Raw genomic sequence first — 16,356 nt, 5'->3', positions numbered from 1 at the left:
ATATTTTTGCTTTGTTATTTTACTGCTGCTCTTTAAATTCCTGTTTCTTTCATTTATTTTATTTCGTATTCTTATTTGTATTATTAAACTGCATTGTTGGTTAGGGGAATGTAAGTAAGCATTACACTACACCTGTTGTATTTGGCGCAAGTGATTTGATCCTGGCCTGGTCTGTTTGGTCTGCTTTGCAAGCATTTCCAGGTTTGTTCTTAACTGACTTGCCTAGTTAAATAAAGGTAACGTTTTGAGTGTGGCAACTCAGAACCTCAGTTAAAGTTTGCATATGTTTTTTTGTGTAGAGCTTCCTAATGGTTCATTGATACTTTCCAAGTGGTAAACCCAGACCTTTCTTCAACGAGATTCCAGTTAATAATCACAGAGTTTCTGACTTCCGAGTTATCTTGAACGCAGCATCAGGGATGATAGACGAGTTTCCCACTAGTAATTACCAGTTGGAGGGGCATTTAAGTGGAATTTTCACAGTCGTATGTGGTAAATACCACCTTCCCACTCGGTTAAGAACACATCATAACATGTTGTTTGTGATGCTGCGTTAATAGGCAACTCAGATGTGCTAGTCAGAAATAGGAAACGCAGAATGGAAAACTCGTTGTAGAAAGATAATACCCACTTGAAAGGTATCAGAATCAACCAAATAGAAAGCTCAAAGCCAATAACTAGGTTTATTTTAACTCGGAGGTTCTGAATTTTGATAGCCCGTGAACACTCCATCATGCGTTTATGATTATTCATTATGCGCAGTTGCATCACACTTTCTAAGCTTTCTGTCTAGAAATGCGCATGCGCAATACAGTTCTAGGTGGACTTATTTGCAACACTCAGTACACTAGCAATCACTGCATCCTCGGCAAGAGCCCAACACAGACTAAACATGAGCTTCACAGTCGAAGAGAGGGGAAACCCGAATACATTGAGCTATCGTTTGTTTTTCAGTAAGTGTGGTCCACTTTTTAATGGAAATATAGCTTAAGCTAGCTTAGTTAATAGCTAGCTATAATACGGCAAGGGTCGAGTCCATTGTGGATTTGCCGGCTTACTAGTGGGATCGGGCCCCACCTCCCACGTGTCACTTATTTATTAATTTTGCGTTGGTTTTATACTCCTAATGTCAAGTTCAAGTGTAGATTTCACAGGTATTTGCACCTAGTTATGATCGTTGAGTATATGCATACATCAGCGCGTTGACCTTTGCTCCCCATTTGAGTTGAGCAGACATACAGTAACTAGCAATTGCATGGACCAGTTTTGCCGGTTTGCTGGACATGAATTTGACTTACCGGTATCAAGATCCAATTCAGCTGTTTTAGTGTGTTAAAGTTATCCTGTCATTGTGGTATTTCTGACATTAGTTAGCTAGTCTTTTTGGGATTCCACACCATCAATCTCGATAATATTAGTTAGCTAGTCTTGTTGGGATACCACACCAGTAACCTCGATAAATCATATTTTAGCTACTGTACGTGTGGGTTACGCCCAGTTTCAGTTTCTAAGATCAAGACTAGGCATTAAGACCTGTCAAACAAAAGGTGTTTCTCATGTAACCAGTGTTAGCCTGAATGTATCATTGTTCAAAATGTGATGTAGCAGTCTTTCATATTTGTTGCGTACAGTGCAGCGTTTATGATTGCGCATTTAATTACCATTACACTGGGGGTTAATTGTATCATGTGTAAGTGGTTGATTTCTTACTTACATACATTCATACATTTACACACACTAAACTTAAAGGTCACTCATAATATCCCATTCTCATGATGTATGTCGTCTGTTCTCTGTAGAAAATGCTGATGGAAAGTATGTCTCCCCATTCCATGACATACCTATGTATGCTGATGAGAGCCAGGTATGTCACATTTATCCTGCTACAACTCCCCATTACATATCACACACACACTGAATGGAGATGGGATATCAATTCAACTGCTTCTTTATAGAAAGATACCCACTTAGTCTAACTTTTGACTCATGGTTAAATCTGCAATATTAATCTTTTTGGGTGACCTGAACAAATGCACATAGAAATGTGAGTTGTAGATCTGTCATTCTCATTGAAAGCAAATCTAAGAAGAGATATATGTTGTTTTTATGTTCTCTATTTCTATGCTTCTCATTCTTATGTTTCATTTTTGCATCTTTTACTTTCGGTTTTGTACACCAGCTCAAGCAAACATATTAAGTGGTGCAGCGGTCCAAGGCACTTGCATCTCAGTGCTAGAGGCGTCACTACAGACCCTAGTTTGATTCCAGGCTGTATCACAACCGGCCGTGATTGGGAGTCCCATAGGATGGCGCACAATTGGCTCAGCGTCGTCCGGGTTAAGGGAATAGATGTATGGAAAGCAAATCAGCTATTTGGGCAGATTTGTTAACATTCAAGACCGTTTTGCGTGGCTGATTGGGCTGCACTACGAGTCGATAGTAAGTCGGCGAGGTGTTGTGCTTCCTAATGGGTAACATTATTATTGTGTCGCCGGCAGTAGCTACGTGGAATTGTATTTCAAGTAGGATAGCGGAGTACACAATAAATAACTAATATTGATAACTAGGGTTGCAAAGGGTCGGAAACTTTCCTGTAAATGTTCCATGGGAAGTTAAGCCTGGGAATTTTGCTTAAATTCATCAAAAAGGTTAGCTTATAACAGTGAACCTATTATGTGAGAAACACATAAGGCAATTCTAGGTCTTGTGGCATATTTTGGTTAAAATATCCCCAATTCAATGTCATTGCAACCCTCTGCATGCACAGTGCATTCTTCCATCACATGTACAGCTGATGCTCAGTCTGGCACACACTTGAGATGCTTTGAGCCCACACTACTACACTGTCTGAGCTAAGGACTACATGCTTTCTGGTAAGTTTAGATTACAATACTGTGTGGGGTGAATATACACTGCTCAAAAAAATAAAGGGAACACTAAAATAACACATCCTAGATCTGAATGAATGAAATATTCTTATTAAATACTTTTTTCTTTACATAGTTGAATGTGCTGACAACAAAATCACACAAATTATCAATGGAAATCAAATTTATCAACCCATGGAGGTCTGGATTTGGAGTCACACTCAAAATTAAAGTGGAAAACCACACTACAGGCTGATCCAACTTTGATGTAATGTCCTTAAAACAAGTCAAAATGAGGCTCAGTAGTGTTTGTGGCCTCCACGTGCCTGTATGACCTCCCTACAACGCCTGGGCATGCTCCTGATGAGGTGGCTGATGGTCTCCTGAGGGATCTCCTCCCAGACCTGGGCTAAAGCATCCGGCAACTCCTGGACAGTCTGTGGTGCAACGTGGCGTTGGTGGATGGAGCGAGGCATGATGTCCCAGATGTGCTCAATTGGATTCAGGTCTGGGGAACGGTCGGGCCAGTCCATAGCATCAATGCCTTCCTCTTGCAGGAACTGCTGACACACTCCAGCCACATGAGGTCTAGCATTGTCTTGCATTAGGAGGAACCCAGGGCCAACCGCACCAGCATATGGTCTCACAAGGGGTCTGAGGATCTCATCTCGGTACCTAATGGCAGTCAGGCTACCTCTGGCGAGCACATGGAGGGCTGTGCGGCCCCCCCAAAGAAATGCCACCCCACACCATGACTGACCCACCGCCAAACCGGTCATGCTGGAGGATGTTGCAGGCAGCAGAATGTTCTCCACGGCGTCTCCAGACTGTCACGTCTGTCACATGTGCTCAGTGTGAACCTGCTTTCATCTGTGAAGAGCACAGGGCGCCAGTGGCGAATTTGCCAATCTTGGTGTTCTCTGGCAAATGAAAAACGTCCTGCACGGTGTTGGGCTGTAAGCACAACCCCCACCTGTGGAAGTCGGGTCCTCATTACCACCCTCATGGAGTCTGTTTCTGACCGTTTGAGCAGACACATGCACATTTGTGGCCTGCTGGAGGTCATTTTGCAGGGCTCTGGCAGTGCTCCTCCTGCTCCTCCTTGCACAAAGGCGGGGGTAGCGGTCCTGCTGCTGGGTTGTTGCCCTCCTACGGCCTCCTCCACGTCTCCTGATGTACTGGCCTGTCTCCTGGTAGCGCCTCCATGCTCTGGACATTACGCTGACAGACACAGCAAACCTTCTTGCCACAGCTCGCATTGATGTGCCATCATGGATGAGCTGCACTACCTGAGCCACTTGTGTGGGTTGTAGACTCCGTCTCATACTACCACTAGAGTGAAAACACCTCCAGCATTCAAAAGTGACCAAAACATCAGCCAGGAAGCATAGGAACTGAGAAGTGGTCTGTGGTCCCCACCTGCAGAACCACTCCTTTTATTGGGGGTGTCTTGCTAATTGCCTATAATTTCCACCTGTTGTCTATTCCATTTGCACAACAGCATGTGAAATGTATTGTCAATCAGTGTTGCTTCCTAAGTGGACAGTTTGATTTCACAGAAGTGTGATTGACTTGGGAGTTACATTGTGTTGTTTAAGTGTTCCCTTTTTTTTGTTGAGCAGTGTATTTTATGACATAAATTTTTTTTTGTTAACTAGTAAATATCCTATAGCAAAGTGTGTTTAAATCATTTCTAACTTGTTAACAATTTCTGCTAGTTAGTTTTTGCTACCTTGTGGGTTTTAACTTGCTTGAGCCTGCTAACTGAGTGTTAATTCACCTGTTTCAATACATGTTTCATTTTAAAACATGTATCTTACAAAGGAGTTGTTTAATCTAACTGCTTAAGTATTTATCTGTACATGGAATTGTATTTTTTTATTTTTTTTTCAATTATATAATCTTTACAGGAAAATGCCATGGGCACTCTGATGTGTGGAGACATTTCACTGCAGCTAATGTAGAAGGAAAAGCTGTGTACATTTGCAAATACTGTGCCAAATCATATGTGAAGAATGCAACAAAGATGCAGAATCAACTGGCCAAGTGCATAAAGTCCCTCAGCGCTTACAACAAACAACCTCTGACAAAAGTCCTTCTACTTCATTCAAGGTGAAAATGATGAATCCGATACCTTATCGATAGCAACAGCTCATGGTCCTCCTGAAATCAGAAGTTTTTTGACTCAATGGAGGAACATAGTCAGAGAAATGCTGATGAATGTCTTGCTCAAGCTGTGTATGCAACTGGTTCACCTCTGCTCACAGGCAATGTGTTTTGGAAGAGATTTCTGAATGTTCTTTGCCCAGCATACACCCCTCCAACCAGACATGCTTTATCTATTAATTTGCTGGATGCAGAGTTCCAACAGAGTTCAAGTGAAGGTCAAGTGAATCATAGAGAAAGCAGACTGTATTGCAATCATCTCTGATGGGTGGTCGAATGTTCGTGGGCAAGGAATAATCAACTACATCATCTCCACCCCTCAACCAGTATTTTACAAGAGCAGACACAAGGGACAACAGACACACCGGTCTCTACATTGCAGATGAGCTGAAGGCAGTCATCAATGACCTTGGACCACAGAAGGTATTTGCACTGGTGACAGACAATGCTGCAAACATGAAGGCTGCTTGGTCTAAAGAGGAGGAGTCCTGCCCTCACATCACATCCATTGGCTGTGCTGCTCATGCATTGAATCTGTTCCTCAAGGACATCATGGCACTGTAAACAATGGATACAGTCTACAGGAGAGCCAAGGAAATGGTTAGGTATGTGAAGGGTCATCAAGTTATAGCAGCAATCTACCTCACCAAGCAAAGTGAGAAGAATAAGAGCACCACATTGAAGCTGCCCAGCAACACCCGTTGGAGTGGTGTTGTCATCGTGTTTGACAGTCTCCTGGAGGGGAAGGACTCTCTCCAAGAAATGGCCATATCACATTCTGCCGATATGGACAGCCCCATCAAGAGGATCCTCCTGGATGATGTATTTTGGGAAAGAGTGGTAAGTAGACTGAATCTCCTGAAACCTATAGCAGTATCCATTGCACATCCTGTCTGACGTTCAGACTCTGCTTGCAGATGTAAGAGAAGAAATCCGTACTGCCCTGCCCACTTAACTGTTGCTCCAAGCAGAGGAAACTTCAGTCCTGAAATACATCAAAAAGCGTGAAGACTTCTGCCTGAAGCCCTGCGTACATGTTGGACCCCAAGTATCCTGGCAAGAGCATTCTGTCTGGTGCAGAGATCAACAACGCCTATGGTGTCATCACTACAGTGTCTCGCCACCTTGGCCTGGATGAGGGCAAGATTCTTGGCAGTCTGGCAGAGTACACTTCCAAGCAAGGGCTTTGGGATGTAGATGCAATATTGCAGTCGTGCCAACATATCTCATCAGCCACCTGGTGGAAGGGACTTTGGATCTGAGGCTTTTTCCCCTGTTGCCTTCAAATCCCACAAACCATCAGCCGCCTCAGAGCGCAACTGGTCCTGGTTTGGGAACACACACCAAAGCACGCAACAGGCTGACCAATACAAGGGTTGAGATGGCCATATCACAGTCTGCCGATATGGACAGCCCCATCAAGAGGATCCTCCTGGATTATGTATTTTGGGAGAGAGTGGTAAGCAGCCTGAAACCTATAGCAATAGCCATTGCACAGATTGAAGGAGACAATGCCATCCTGTCTGATGTTCAGACTCTGCTTGCAGATGTAAGAGAATAAATCTGTACTGTCCTGACCACTTCACTGTCGCTCCAAGCAGAGGAAACTGCAGGGTTGAAAAATTGGTGCCCATCCGGGCTAATTTGACCCTTTCTGAGCCTGACAACGAGCCTTTCTCAACAAGGTTGGAAAGTGATATTGAAGATGAGGCCTCAGAGTCTGATGTTCAAGAGGTGGACATTGAGGAGGTCTAGGGAGAAGACATGGAAGCCTGAGAGGAAGACAACCAAAGCATTAGTTTCTAGACTATCATTTTACAGATGTATGTTGGAAACGTTTTTGGGAGATGCGATGGATCATTGGGGATCATTCAATATTCCCTTTCTTTTGTTGTTCAATGAAATCATTCCATGTGAACATTCATCTCAGTTAATTAAAGTTCAATTTGTAACAATTGTTTTTTTTACTTCTATTGGAAGGATTGAATCATTTGCAATTATGTCTAGTTATGATAAGGTAAAAAAAAAGGTTTATGTTTCTGTCTCCATATGATATGGTAAATATATCCAATGCAAAAAAAACATCTACATTTAAATGGTATTAATTTGCATATATTTCCATTAATTCCCACAAAGTTTCCACCTCTGAATATTCCCCAAAATGTTCAACCCTATTGATAACCATCTAGATGTCACCTTGGTTACATGCATGCATGCATACATACATAGTCAACTACTCAATGGTGAGGGCCTGAACAGCAATAATACAGTAACCACACCGGGACACAGTGCCCTTTGCTCCCGCTCGACGAGTACCTAATAGCCAAAATCATGGTGACAGTCATAGTAAGCACACACATGCAACACATGAAACAACAGTACACCCATCATCAATCATTTGAATAACTAATAAACAGTCGTCAGTTTTATAACAGAACATATACAATTATGTGTGAAACTAACAGTGAAATATTAAATATTAAAAACAGATGTCCTGACTCTCACGGTACAGTAGTTCAATATATAGTAGTTGCCTGGGGAGAAAACTACTGGTGGGGAGTGGACTCAAAGTATCAAATCCCTGACTCCTATTTCTAGGTGTCAAGCTTCGACTCTTAAGATTCTCTATTGTTTTGCAACGGAGAAAACAATTTTCCGTGGTCTACTTGGAGAACACAAACTCTCATCTTTCACAGCAAAAAAAGACCGAGCTAGCGAGGGGAGAGCGGGATGGGAGGGGCACAGCCAGGCATAGGCAGGCATGTCGGCCACCAGGCAGACATTCAGAACAGTGCATTGGTAATCAAAAGATGTAGGCTATAGGCTATCGCAATGCTGTATTTTGCAATTTCTTGGATTACAAGGTCTTGAGCAAGTTCACTGAAGTAGGGGCCATCAGTGAGTATGCTGAGCTATTCTACATGTAACAGATCAAAAACAAAACACATACTAGAGTTTTTCATAGCGAACAGAAAGGGGAGTAGGTGAGTGAGAGTTCGGATCGGGGCTGGCAGAGAGACGGTCAGAACCGTGAGCACAGGCTATACCAGTGGTTCCCAACTTTTTTTGGTTACTGTACCACTAACTGAATTTTGCTCTGCCCGGAGTACCCCTGAAGTACCCCCTCATGTACATTTTACCAGTAAGCCTACGGTCTCTTGAGTTCAAGTACCCCCTGCGGATAGGACAAGTACTCACGTTTTTTTAAAATTGAGAGACGAGCTTAAAGTTCTTTACTCACCATCATTTTCACTTGTCTGACCGCTTGCATGATGACGAGTTTCTCACACGACTGGCCTATCTGGGTTATGTTTTTTCTCACCTGAATGATCTGAATCTAGGATTACAGGGACTCTCCTCAACTATATTCAATGTGTGGGACAAAATTGAGGCTATGATTAAGAAGTTGGAGCTCTTCTCTGTCTGCATTAACAAGGACAACACCCAGGTCTTTCCATCATTGTATGATTTTTTTGTGTGCAAATTAACTCAAGCTTAAGGACAATGGCAAATGTGATATAGCGAAGCACCTGAGTGAGTTGGGTACACAATCATGCAAGTACTTTCCCGAAACGGATGACACAAACAACTGTATTCGTTATCACTTCGAATTTTAGAACCAGGAAATGCTAGAGTGGTTTCTGCATACTGCACCTTTAAAGATGTTATTGTATCTCCATAGCATTCCTGGTTGGAATTGTTTATAATGTATTCATTTTTGTTCCCTATGCGTGTGGGAGTAGGATTACTGCTAGTAATGTCATAGTATGTTTGTCTGTTTGTCAAAGCAATGGTCTTTACCACTCCAACACTGAACACTTTAATCATTGTCTTATCTCTCTGGAGTAATATATCAGAGTTGGATGGCCTTTCCTTTCCTCCAACATAGCCATAGGCATAAATAAATTATTGCTGGGTATATTGATATCATATGTGACAAACTGGGACACAAGTATGAAAATGTATTCACTCACTACTGTAAGTTGCTCTGGATAAGCACTTCTGCTTGAAAATGGGGGGAGGGGGGGGGTATTTAAGATACTCTTTGAAGAGGTAGGGTTTCAGATGTTTTCAGGGCAGGAACAGGGACTCTGCTGTCCTAGCTTCAAGGGGAAGCTAGTTCCAACATTAGGGTGCCAGGACAAGGAAGAGCTTGGACTGGGCTGAGCGGAGGCTGCCCTTCCGTAGGGGTGGGAGGGCCAAGAGACCAGAGGTTGCAGAACGTAGTGCTCGGGTTGGGGTGTAGGGTTTGAGCATAGCCTGGAGGTAGGGAGGGGCACTACCTCCTTGCTGCTCCGTTGGCAAGTTCCATGGTCTTGTAGTGGATACAAACTTTGACTGGAAGCCAGTGGAGTGTGCGGAGGAGGGGGGTGACATGGGAGAATTGAAGGTTGAACACCAAGCGGTCTGCATGGTTCTGGATGAGTTGCAGGGGTTTGATGGCACAAGTGGGGACCTCAGCGAACAAACACCTTTGTTTACTACTAATGCTTTCTTGCTTTCTTCTCTTTCAGAACATTTTCCATGTGGTTGTTGAAGTACCAAGATGGACAAATGCAAAGATGGAGGTAGGTTCACCTTGATTGATTTTATTAGCCAGTTAAAAACAATACATAGTGTCTTCAGAAAGTATACAGCCTTATTCTAATATTGATCAAATATTTTTCCTCATCAATCTACACACAATACCCCATAATGACAATGTGAAAACAGGTTTTTAGAATGTTTTGCAAATGTATTAAAAAGAAAAAACATACCTTATTTACATAAGTATTCAGACTCTTTGCTATGAGACTCGAAATTGATCTCCGGTGCATCCTGTTTCCAATGATCATCCTTGATCTTTCTACCACTTGATTAGAGTCCACCTGTGGTAAATTCAATTGATTGGACACAATTTGGAAAGGCACACACCTGTCTATATAAGGTCCCACAGTTGACAGTGCATGTCAGAGCAAAAACCAAGCTATGAGGTCGAAGGAATTGTCCGTAGATCTCTGATCCAGGATTGTGTCGAGGCACAGATCTGGGGAAGGGTACCAAAACATTTCTGCAGCATTAAACGTCCCAAGAACACAGTGGCCTCCAACATTCTTAAATGGAACAAGTTTGGAACCACCAAGCCTTCCTAGAGCTGGCCGCCCGGTCAAACTGAGCAATCGGGGGAGAAGGGTCTTAGTCAGGGAGGTGACTAAGAACCCGATGGTCACTCTGACAGAGCTCTAGAGTTCCTGTGTGGAGATGGGAGACAACCATCTCTGCAGCACTCTACCAATCAGGCCTTTATGGTAGAGTGACCAGACGGAAGCCACTCCTCAGGAAAAGGCAGCCTGCTTGGAGTTTGCCAAAAGGCACTTAAAGACGTGAGAAACAAGATTCTCCTGCTAGTCAAGCAAAATAAGACACAAAAGATAATTCAATAATGTTTGGCTTTTCTACTTCCAGATTGCAACCAAAGACCCCCTGAACCCGATCAAGCAGGATGTGAAGAAGGGGAACCTGCGTTACGTCGCCAATGTTTTCCCCCACAAAGGCTACATCTGGAACTATGGAGCAATACCTCAGGTCAGACAGTCACCAAACTGCACATGGTCTGAAATGCAAGTACAGGCTTGCGACTGTACATTTACAAGACTTTTGGCATTCCAACATAATCCTTGTAGTGTGTCACTGTTTCTGCATTCAAACATTACGATGCAGACTAATACGTTTGTAGAAGCAGACCCACGCTACATGTCCAACTCAATTCATTGATCACCTAGAGTTGAAATGACCATGATTGCCAAGTTCTCTGTCATATGAACTAAATATCACAATCTCTTTTGACTGTGGTATTTCTCTTTCTCGGTAGACTTGGGAGGATCCCGGGCACAAAGATGAAGACACTGACTGCTGTGGTGACAATGACCCCATCGACGTCTGTGAAATCGGTACCAAGGTACAGCACTTTATCCTCTTAACTACTATTAACCTTTGGAGCCGTTTTTAAGATCTTGATATTGTTTCTTCCATTCAATCTCTGCCATTCCTACATGCTTAAGGTGTCATTCAAAGCAGCTTTTTGTCACCTAAGCAAGGTGTCCAATTTCGAGAAAGTATGCCCACCAATTTAGCTGGGTTTGTTACATCATCAGCTGCCTGTACAGATGTTGTGTTATGAGCTTTGTTTATGGTTGCGTGATGAAATGCACTTTCCTTCAGCATGTGATCTGCTTTCTGACCATCATTGAAAGTGACCAATATCTTACTTTTCTATGCTGTACTGATCATGAATCTGCCTCCTCCTCCAGGTGTGTTCACGTGGGGAGGTGATCAAGGTGAAGGTACTGGGGGTTTTGGCCATGATCGACGAGGGGGAGACGGACTGGAAGGTCATAGCCATCAACGTGGAGGACCCTGAAGCTAAGGACCTGAATAGTAAGCATTGGAGGAGCTAGATGTGGACTAAACAGAGAATCCCTAATATAACAGGCCATTCCTTAATAGTGCCCATTTAGCCAAGTCACTGCATATAGTAGTATTGGAATATGATTGCTCAAGTGAAGAATGCAGTGATTGAACAATTCCCCCCCCCCCCCAAGTGTGTATTCCTATTGCCACAGTCATCTGCAAGTGAAGAATGCAGTGATTGAACAATCCCCCAAGTGTGTATTCCTATTGCCACAGTCATCTGCAAGTGAAGAATGCAGTGATTGAACAATTCCCCCAAGTGTGTATTCCTATTGCCACAGTCATCTGCAAGTGAAGAATGCAATACATCTATGTTTTCCCAAATGTGGGTGTGTGGCTGCGTGCATGTGTCTACTCCTATTGCCACAAGTCTTCCCCCCACTCCTTTTCCCTCACCTGTCACCCTATCCTGTGAACCTCAGACATCGGTGACATCCAGAGGCTGAAGCCAGGTTACTTGGAGGCCACCGTGGACTGGTTCAGGAGGTACAAGGTACCAGATGGGAAACCAGAGAACCAGTTTGCCTTCAACGGAGAGTTCAAAGACAAGGTATCCATCTTGTACCCCATACACAGGAGTTTGTGTTCTGTAAACTTTTGGCCCGAGCCAGAATGGCTCATCTCCTGTTTCTGTAGTATTTGGCAAGGTATTGTAGTCTTGAAGTTGTCACAGCCTTGTTACAGTAGCTACATCCATCCTCATCAACATGCTTTTAATTTATCTATTTACCTTGTACCACATCCACCCTCATCAAAAACAGATTTTTCAATCTAGATACAGTTGAAGTCGGGAAGTTTACATACACCTTAGCCAAATGATTTAAACTCAGTTTTTCACAATTCCTGAAATTTAATCTTAGTAAAAATTCCCCGTCTTGGGTCAGTTAGGATCACCACTTTATTTTGAGAATGTGAAATGTCAGAATAATAGTAGAGTGATTTTATTTCAGATTTTATTTCTTTCATCACATTCCGAGTGGGTCAGAAGTTTACATACACTCAATTAGTATTTGGTAGCATTGCCTTTAAATTGTTTAACAAACATTTTGGGTAGCATTCCACAAGCTTCCCACAATACGTTGGGTGAATTTTGGCCCATTCCACCTGACAGAGCTGGCGTTACTGAGTCAGGTTTGTAGGCCTCCTTGCTCGCACACGCTTTTTCAGTTTTGCCCCCAATTTTCTATAGGCTTTAGGTCAGGGCTTTGTGATGGCCACTCCAATACCTTGACTTTGTTGTGCTTATGCCATTTTGCAAGTATGCTTGGCGTCATTGTCCATTTGGAAGACCCATTTGCGACCAAGCTTTAACTTCCTGACTAATGTCTTGAGATGTTGCTTCAATATATCCACATAATTTTCCGCCCTCATGATGCCATCTATTTTGTGAAGTGCACCAGTCCCTCCTGCAGCAAAGCACCCCCACAACATGATGATGCCACCCACGTGCTTCACGGTTGGGATGGTGTTCTTTGGCTTGCAAGCCTCCCCCTTTTTCCTCCAAACATAACGATGGTCATTATGGCCACACAGTTCTATTTTTGTTTCATCAGACCAGAGGACATTTCTCCAAAAAGTACGACCTTCGTCCCCATGTGCAGTAGCAAACTGTAGTCTGGCTTTTTTATGGCGGTTTTGGAACAGTGGCTTCTTCCTTGCTGAACGGCCTTTCAGGTTATGTCGATATAGGACTTGTTTTACTGTGGATATAGATACTTTTGTACCCGTTTCCTCCAGCATCTTCACACGGTCCTTTGCTGCTGTTCTGGGATTGATTTGCACTTTTCGCACCAAAGTTCGTTCATCTCTAGGAGACAGAACGCGTCTCCTTCCTGAGCGGTATGACGGATGCGTGGTCCCATGGTGTTTATACTTACGTACTATTGTTTGTACAGATGAAAGTGGTACCTTCATGCGTTTGGAAATGGCTCCCAAGGATGAACCAGACTTGTGGGGGTCTACAATTTATTTTCTGAAGTCTTAGCTGATTTATTTTGATTTTCCCATGATTTCAAGCAAAGAGGCACTGAGTTTGATGGGAGGCATTGAAATATATCCACAGGTACACCTCCAATTGACTCAAATGATGTCAATTAGCCTATCAGAAGTTTCTAAAACCATGACATCGTTTTCTGGAATTTTCCAAGCTGTTTAAAGGCACAGTCAACTTAGTGTATGTAAACTTCTGACCCACTGGAATTGTGATAAAGTGATATATAAGTGAAATAATCTGTCTGTTAACAATTGTTGTAAAAATTACTTGTCATGCACAAAGTAGATGTCCTAACTGACTTGCCAAAACTAACGTTTTGTTAACAAGAAATTTGTGGAGTGGTTGAAAAACAAGTTTTAATGACTCCAACCAAAGTGTATGTAAACTTCCGACTTCAACTGTTCATGGATAGTTGTTTAGCCTGAATGTCAGTCTGTCTGCAATAGCCTTGTTAAATGTTGCGTTGTTGAATGCAAGTAAAGTCCGGTACCAAGGCTAGATTGCGTTCGACAGATAGAGGCAAATTCAGTTTGTTGCACAAGAACTGACATTTTTTTAGCAAGACCCATAGGGTTGTATTATCCTGTTGTAACATAGTATGTCCCTGAGGATGAGAACCTTTTTACAATATACAGTGTCCAATGAAGTTCAATACAGGCTTGTTTTAAAGTGATCGGTTCAGCTAAAATACAGAAATGCGTAGTGCTGGTTTCATGGACATAGATGAAGACTATCCTGGACTAAAATGCACTCACATTTGGGATTCTCCATTGAGTTATTGAGTTTGCATTTTCCAGGAGTAGGCTTTATCTGTGTCCGGAAAACCACCCCAAACTGGATGGTTCCTTGCCCTACAACAACCTCAGCTCTGTGTTTCCCCTTCTCAGGAATTTGCCATTGAGACAATCAAGAGCACCCATGGCTTCTGGAAGGCACTTATCTCTCAGAAGACCAACTCTGGAGGACTTAACTGGTGAGGAGAGCATACACGATTTGCAATCCTCGTACAGTAAAATGCCTCTAAAACTGGCATTTGTTACAGTCCCATCATCTTAAAATCATTACTGTAAATTAGATCAATCTTTAAAGGCCCAATCCGTAATTCTAACATGTAAGCCCCGCCACTTAGTTTGTGAAATTAGACCTTACTTCTGAAGAACAAGCAAGAACTTGTTTGAATCTGAATACAAAATTAATGAATACCTGACTGATGTGACCTTTTTCTCCAATCCTGCAGTAAAAACACGTGTGTGTCGGCTGGCGACAGCCCCTTCTGCTGCTCCACGGACGAGGCCAAGGCTGTCATAGAAGGGGTCAGTACCGTCTACTTCTCTATGGCTAGTTTCTAGAACTTCAGGGTCGGGTCAGACCTGTCTCCTTTATGTGCCTTGCTCCTACATGCCTCTGCTGTGGTCAAACATGTCTAGCATATACATTTATAAATTGCTCAATCAGACCATCCAATTATGTGTATTTATTTATGTTTGGATTTTTTTTAGACAACCCCTTGTGGAACCGAAGGTCCTATCCCCTGCTCAGGTATGTCTCTTTAAAATAATTTTTACCTCAAGATTGTGAAACGTTTACTATGAATCTACTTTGTTTTATTGAATATCGTGAAAATGTGTTGGACGGGCGCTGATAATGCAGTTGTTATTTGGTTAATTCTGCCTATTTGCTTGAACATATAATAAAAACAGATCTAAATGAATCAACAAAAATGAAATAACTCCCATAGTTAATAATGATCCTTGCTATGATCATATATTTACGTATTGGATCCTGCCTTGACTCTGATATTTATTTGACATATTGTAAACCTCCAACTCTTTGTCACTTTATGACCAACCTGGAATGATAGGAAAGGACTGCATGGTTGTACACACGTATTTTATTTTATGACGGTCAATTCCATTGCTATTCAGGAAGTAAGCTAAGATTCCAATTACATTTTTCGTCAGTGGGGAAAATTTGAATTTCAGTTTACTTCTTGAATTGAAATGGAATTGACCCAATGGATTCATGTGAATTCACTGGGGTGGCAGGTAGCCTAGTGGTTAGAACCAGGTAGCCTAGTGGTTAGAGCGTTGGACTAGTAAACGAAAGGTTGCAAGAAAAACTTGACTTACTCTGTACACATCTAATCATGTGATTTTCTATTTCCAGTGGATAAATGGTTCTACTATGAGAAGGAGTAACTTTAAGATGAAGACTCAATGGACCAGTGTCTCACCTGTTTAGCAAGTGTACTTGAAGATCATAGACTTAACGACAGTTAGGGGTGTGGCTGCGAAAGAATAGACTCTTCTCCATACTCTGAAGATAAGAGAAGATGGGGCAAAAAAAGTGAAATAGTGTCTGCGGAAATGTCTTGTTACTGTTATTTAACAAACGTCTCATTGGAGATGTGCTGTCGAACAGATAGTACTGGTAGTGTGCTTCCTATAGCTAGCAACTCATGTACTGTATGGGATCGTAATTCCTTTAATAAAGCTTTATCTGTAAAACAAAAATACTATGATCGTTTTCTTGGATAATGTAAAAAAATTGTAATAACTTTCAATTTGATTTTGTCTGACATTATTTTGTAGGAAGTTGTACTCTGTTACCCAGCTGACATTTAGATGAGGGCCGATTTGGTTACCCTTTGCTTGTATGTTGTGTTCTACTGCCATCTAGCGGCCATTTTCTATACCAAGGCGCTCAGGAATTGTCATTTTATTTTTTTAACCTTTATTTAAGTCAGTTAAGAACAAATTCTTATTTACAATGACGGCTTAATCCTCCCCTAACCCGGACGACGCTGGGGCAATTGTGCGCCGCCCTATGGAACATTCTCTGCATAGTGGTGCGACTATAAATTGCCATTCGTGTATTTTT

At 42.4% G+C, this 16,356-nt stretch overlaps 1 protein-coding gene across 1 annotated transcript; it reads left to right on the top strand.

The window, feature by feature from the left end:
* The first annotated feature begins 818 nt into the window (after positions 1-818).
* ppa1b (inorganic pyrophosphatase 1b) lies at positions 819-15,991 on the top strand. The gene is made up of 11 exons (XM_029640375.2): positions 819-953; positions 1,800-1,864; positions 9,548-9,601; positions 10,479-10,598; positions 10,885-10,971; positions 11,324-11,450; positions 11,906-12,033; positions 14,364-14,449; positions 14,714-14,789; positions 14,976-15,015; positions 15,643-15,991. The coding sequence occupies exons 1-11, from the start codon at positions 893-895 to the stop codon at positions 15,672-15,674; spliced, it is 876 nt and encodes a 291-aa protein (XP_029496235.2). The 5' UTR covers positions 819-892; the 3' UTR covers positions 15,675-15,991.
* The last annotated feature ends 365 nt before the right edge of the window (positions 15,992-16,356 follow it).

The sequence above is a fragment of the Oncorhynchus nerka genome, linkage group LG28 (genome assembly GCF_034236695.1).
Source record: "Oncorhynchus nerka isolate Pitt River linkage group LG28, Oner_Uvic_2.0, whole genome shotgun sequence".
NCBI lineage: Eukaryota > Metazoa > Chordata > Actinopteri > Salmoniformes > Salmonidae > Oncorhynchus > Oncorhynchus nerka.
The sequence above is the reverse complement of the archived record's forward strand: the minus strand, read 5'-3'. Positions and strand labels throughout refer to the sequence as shown.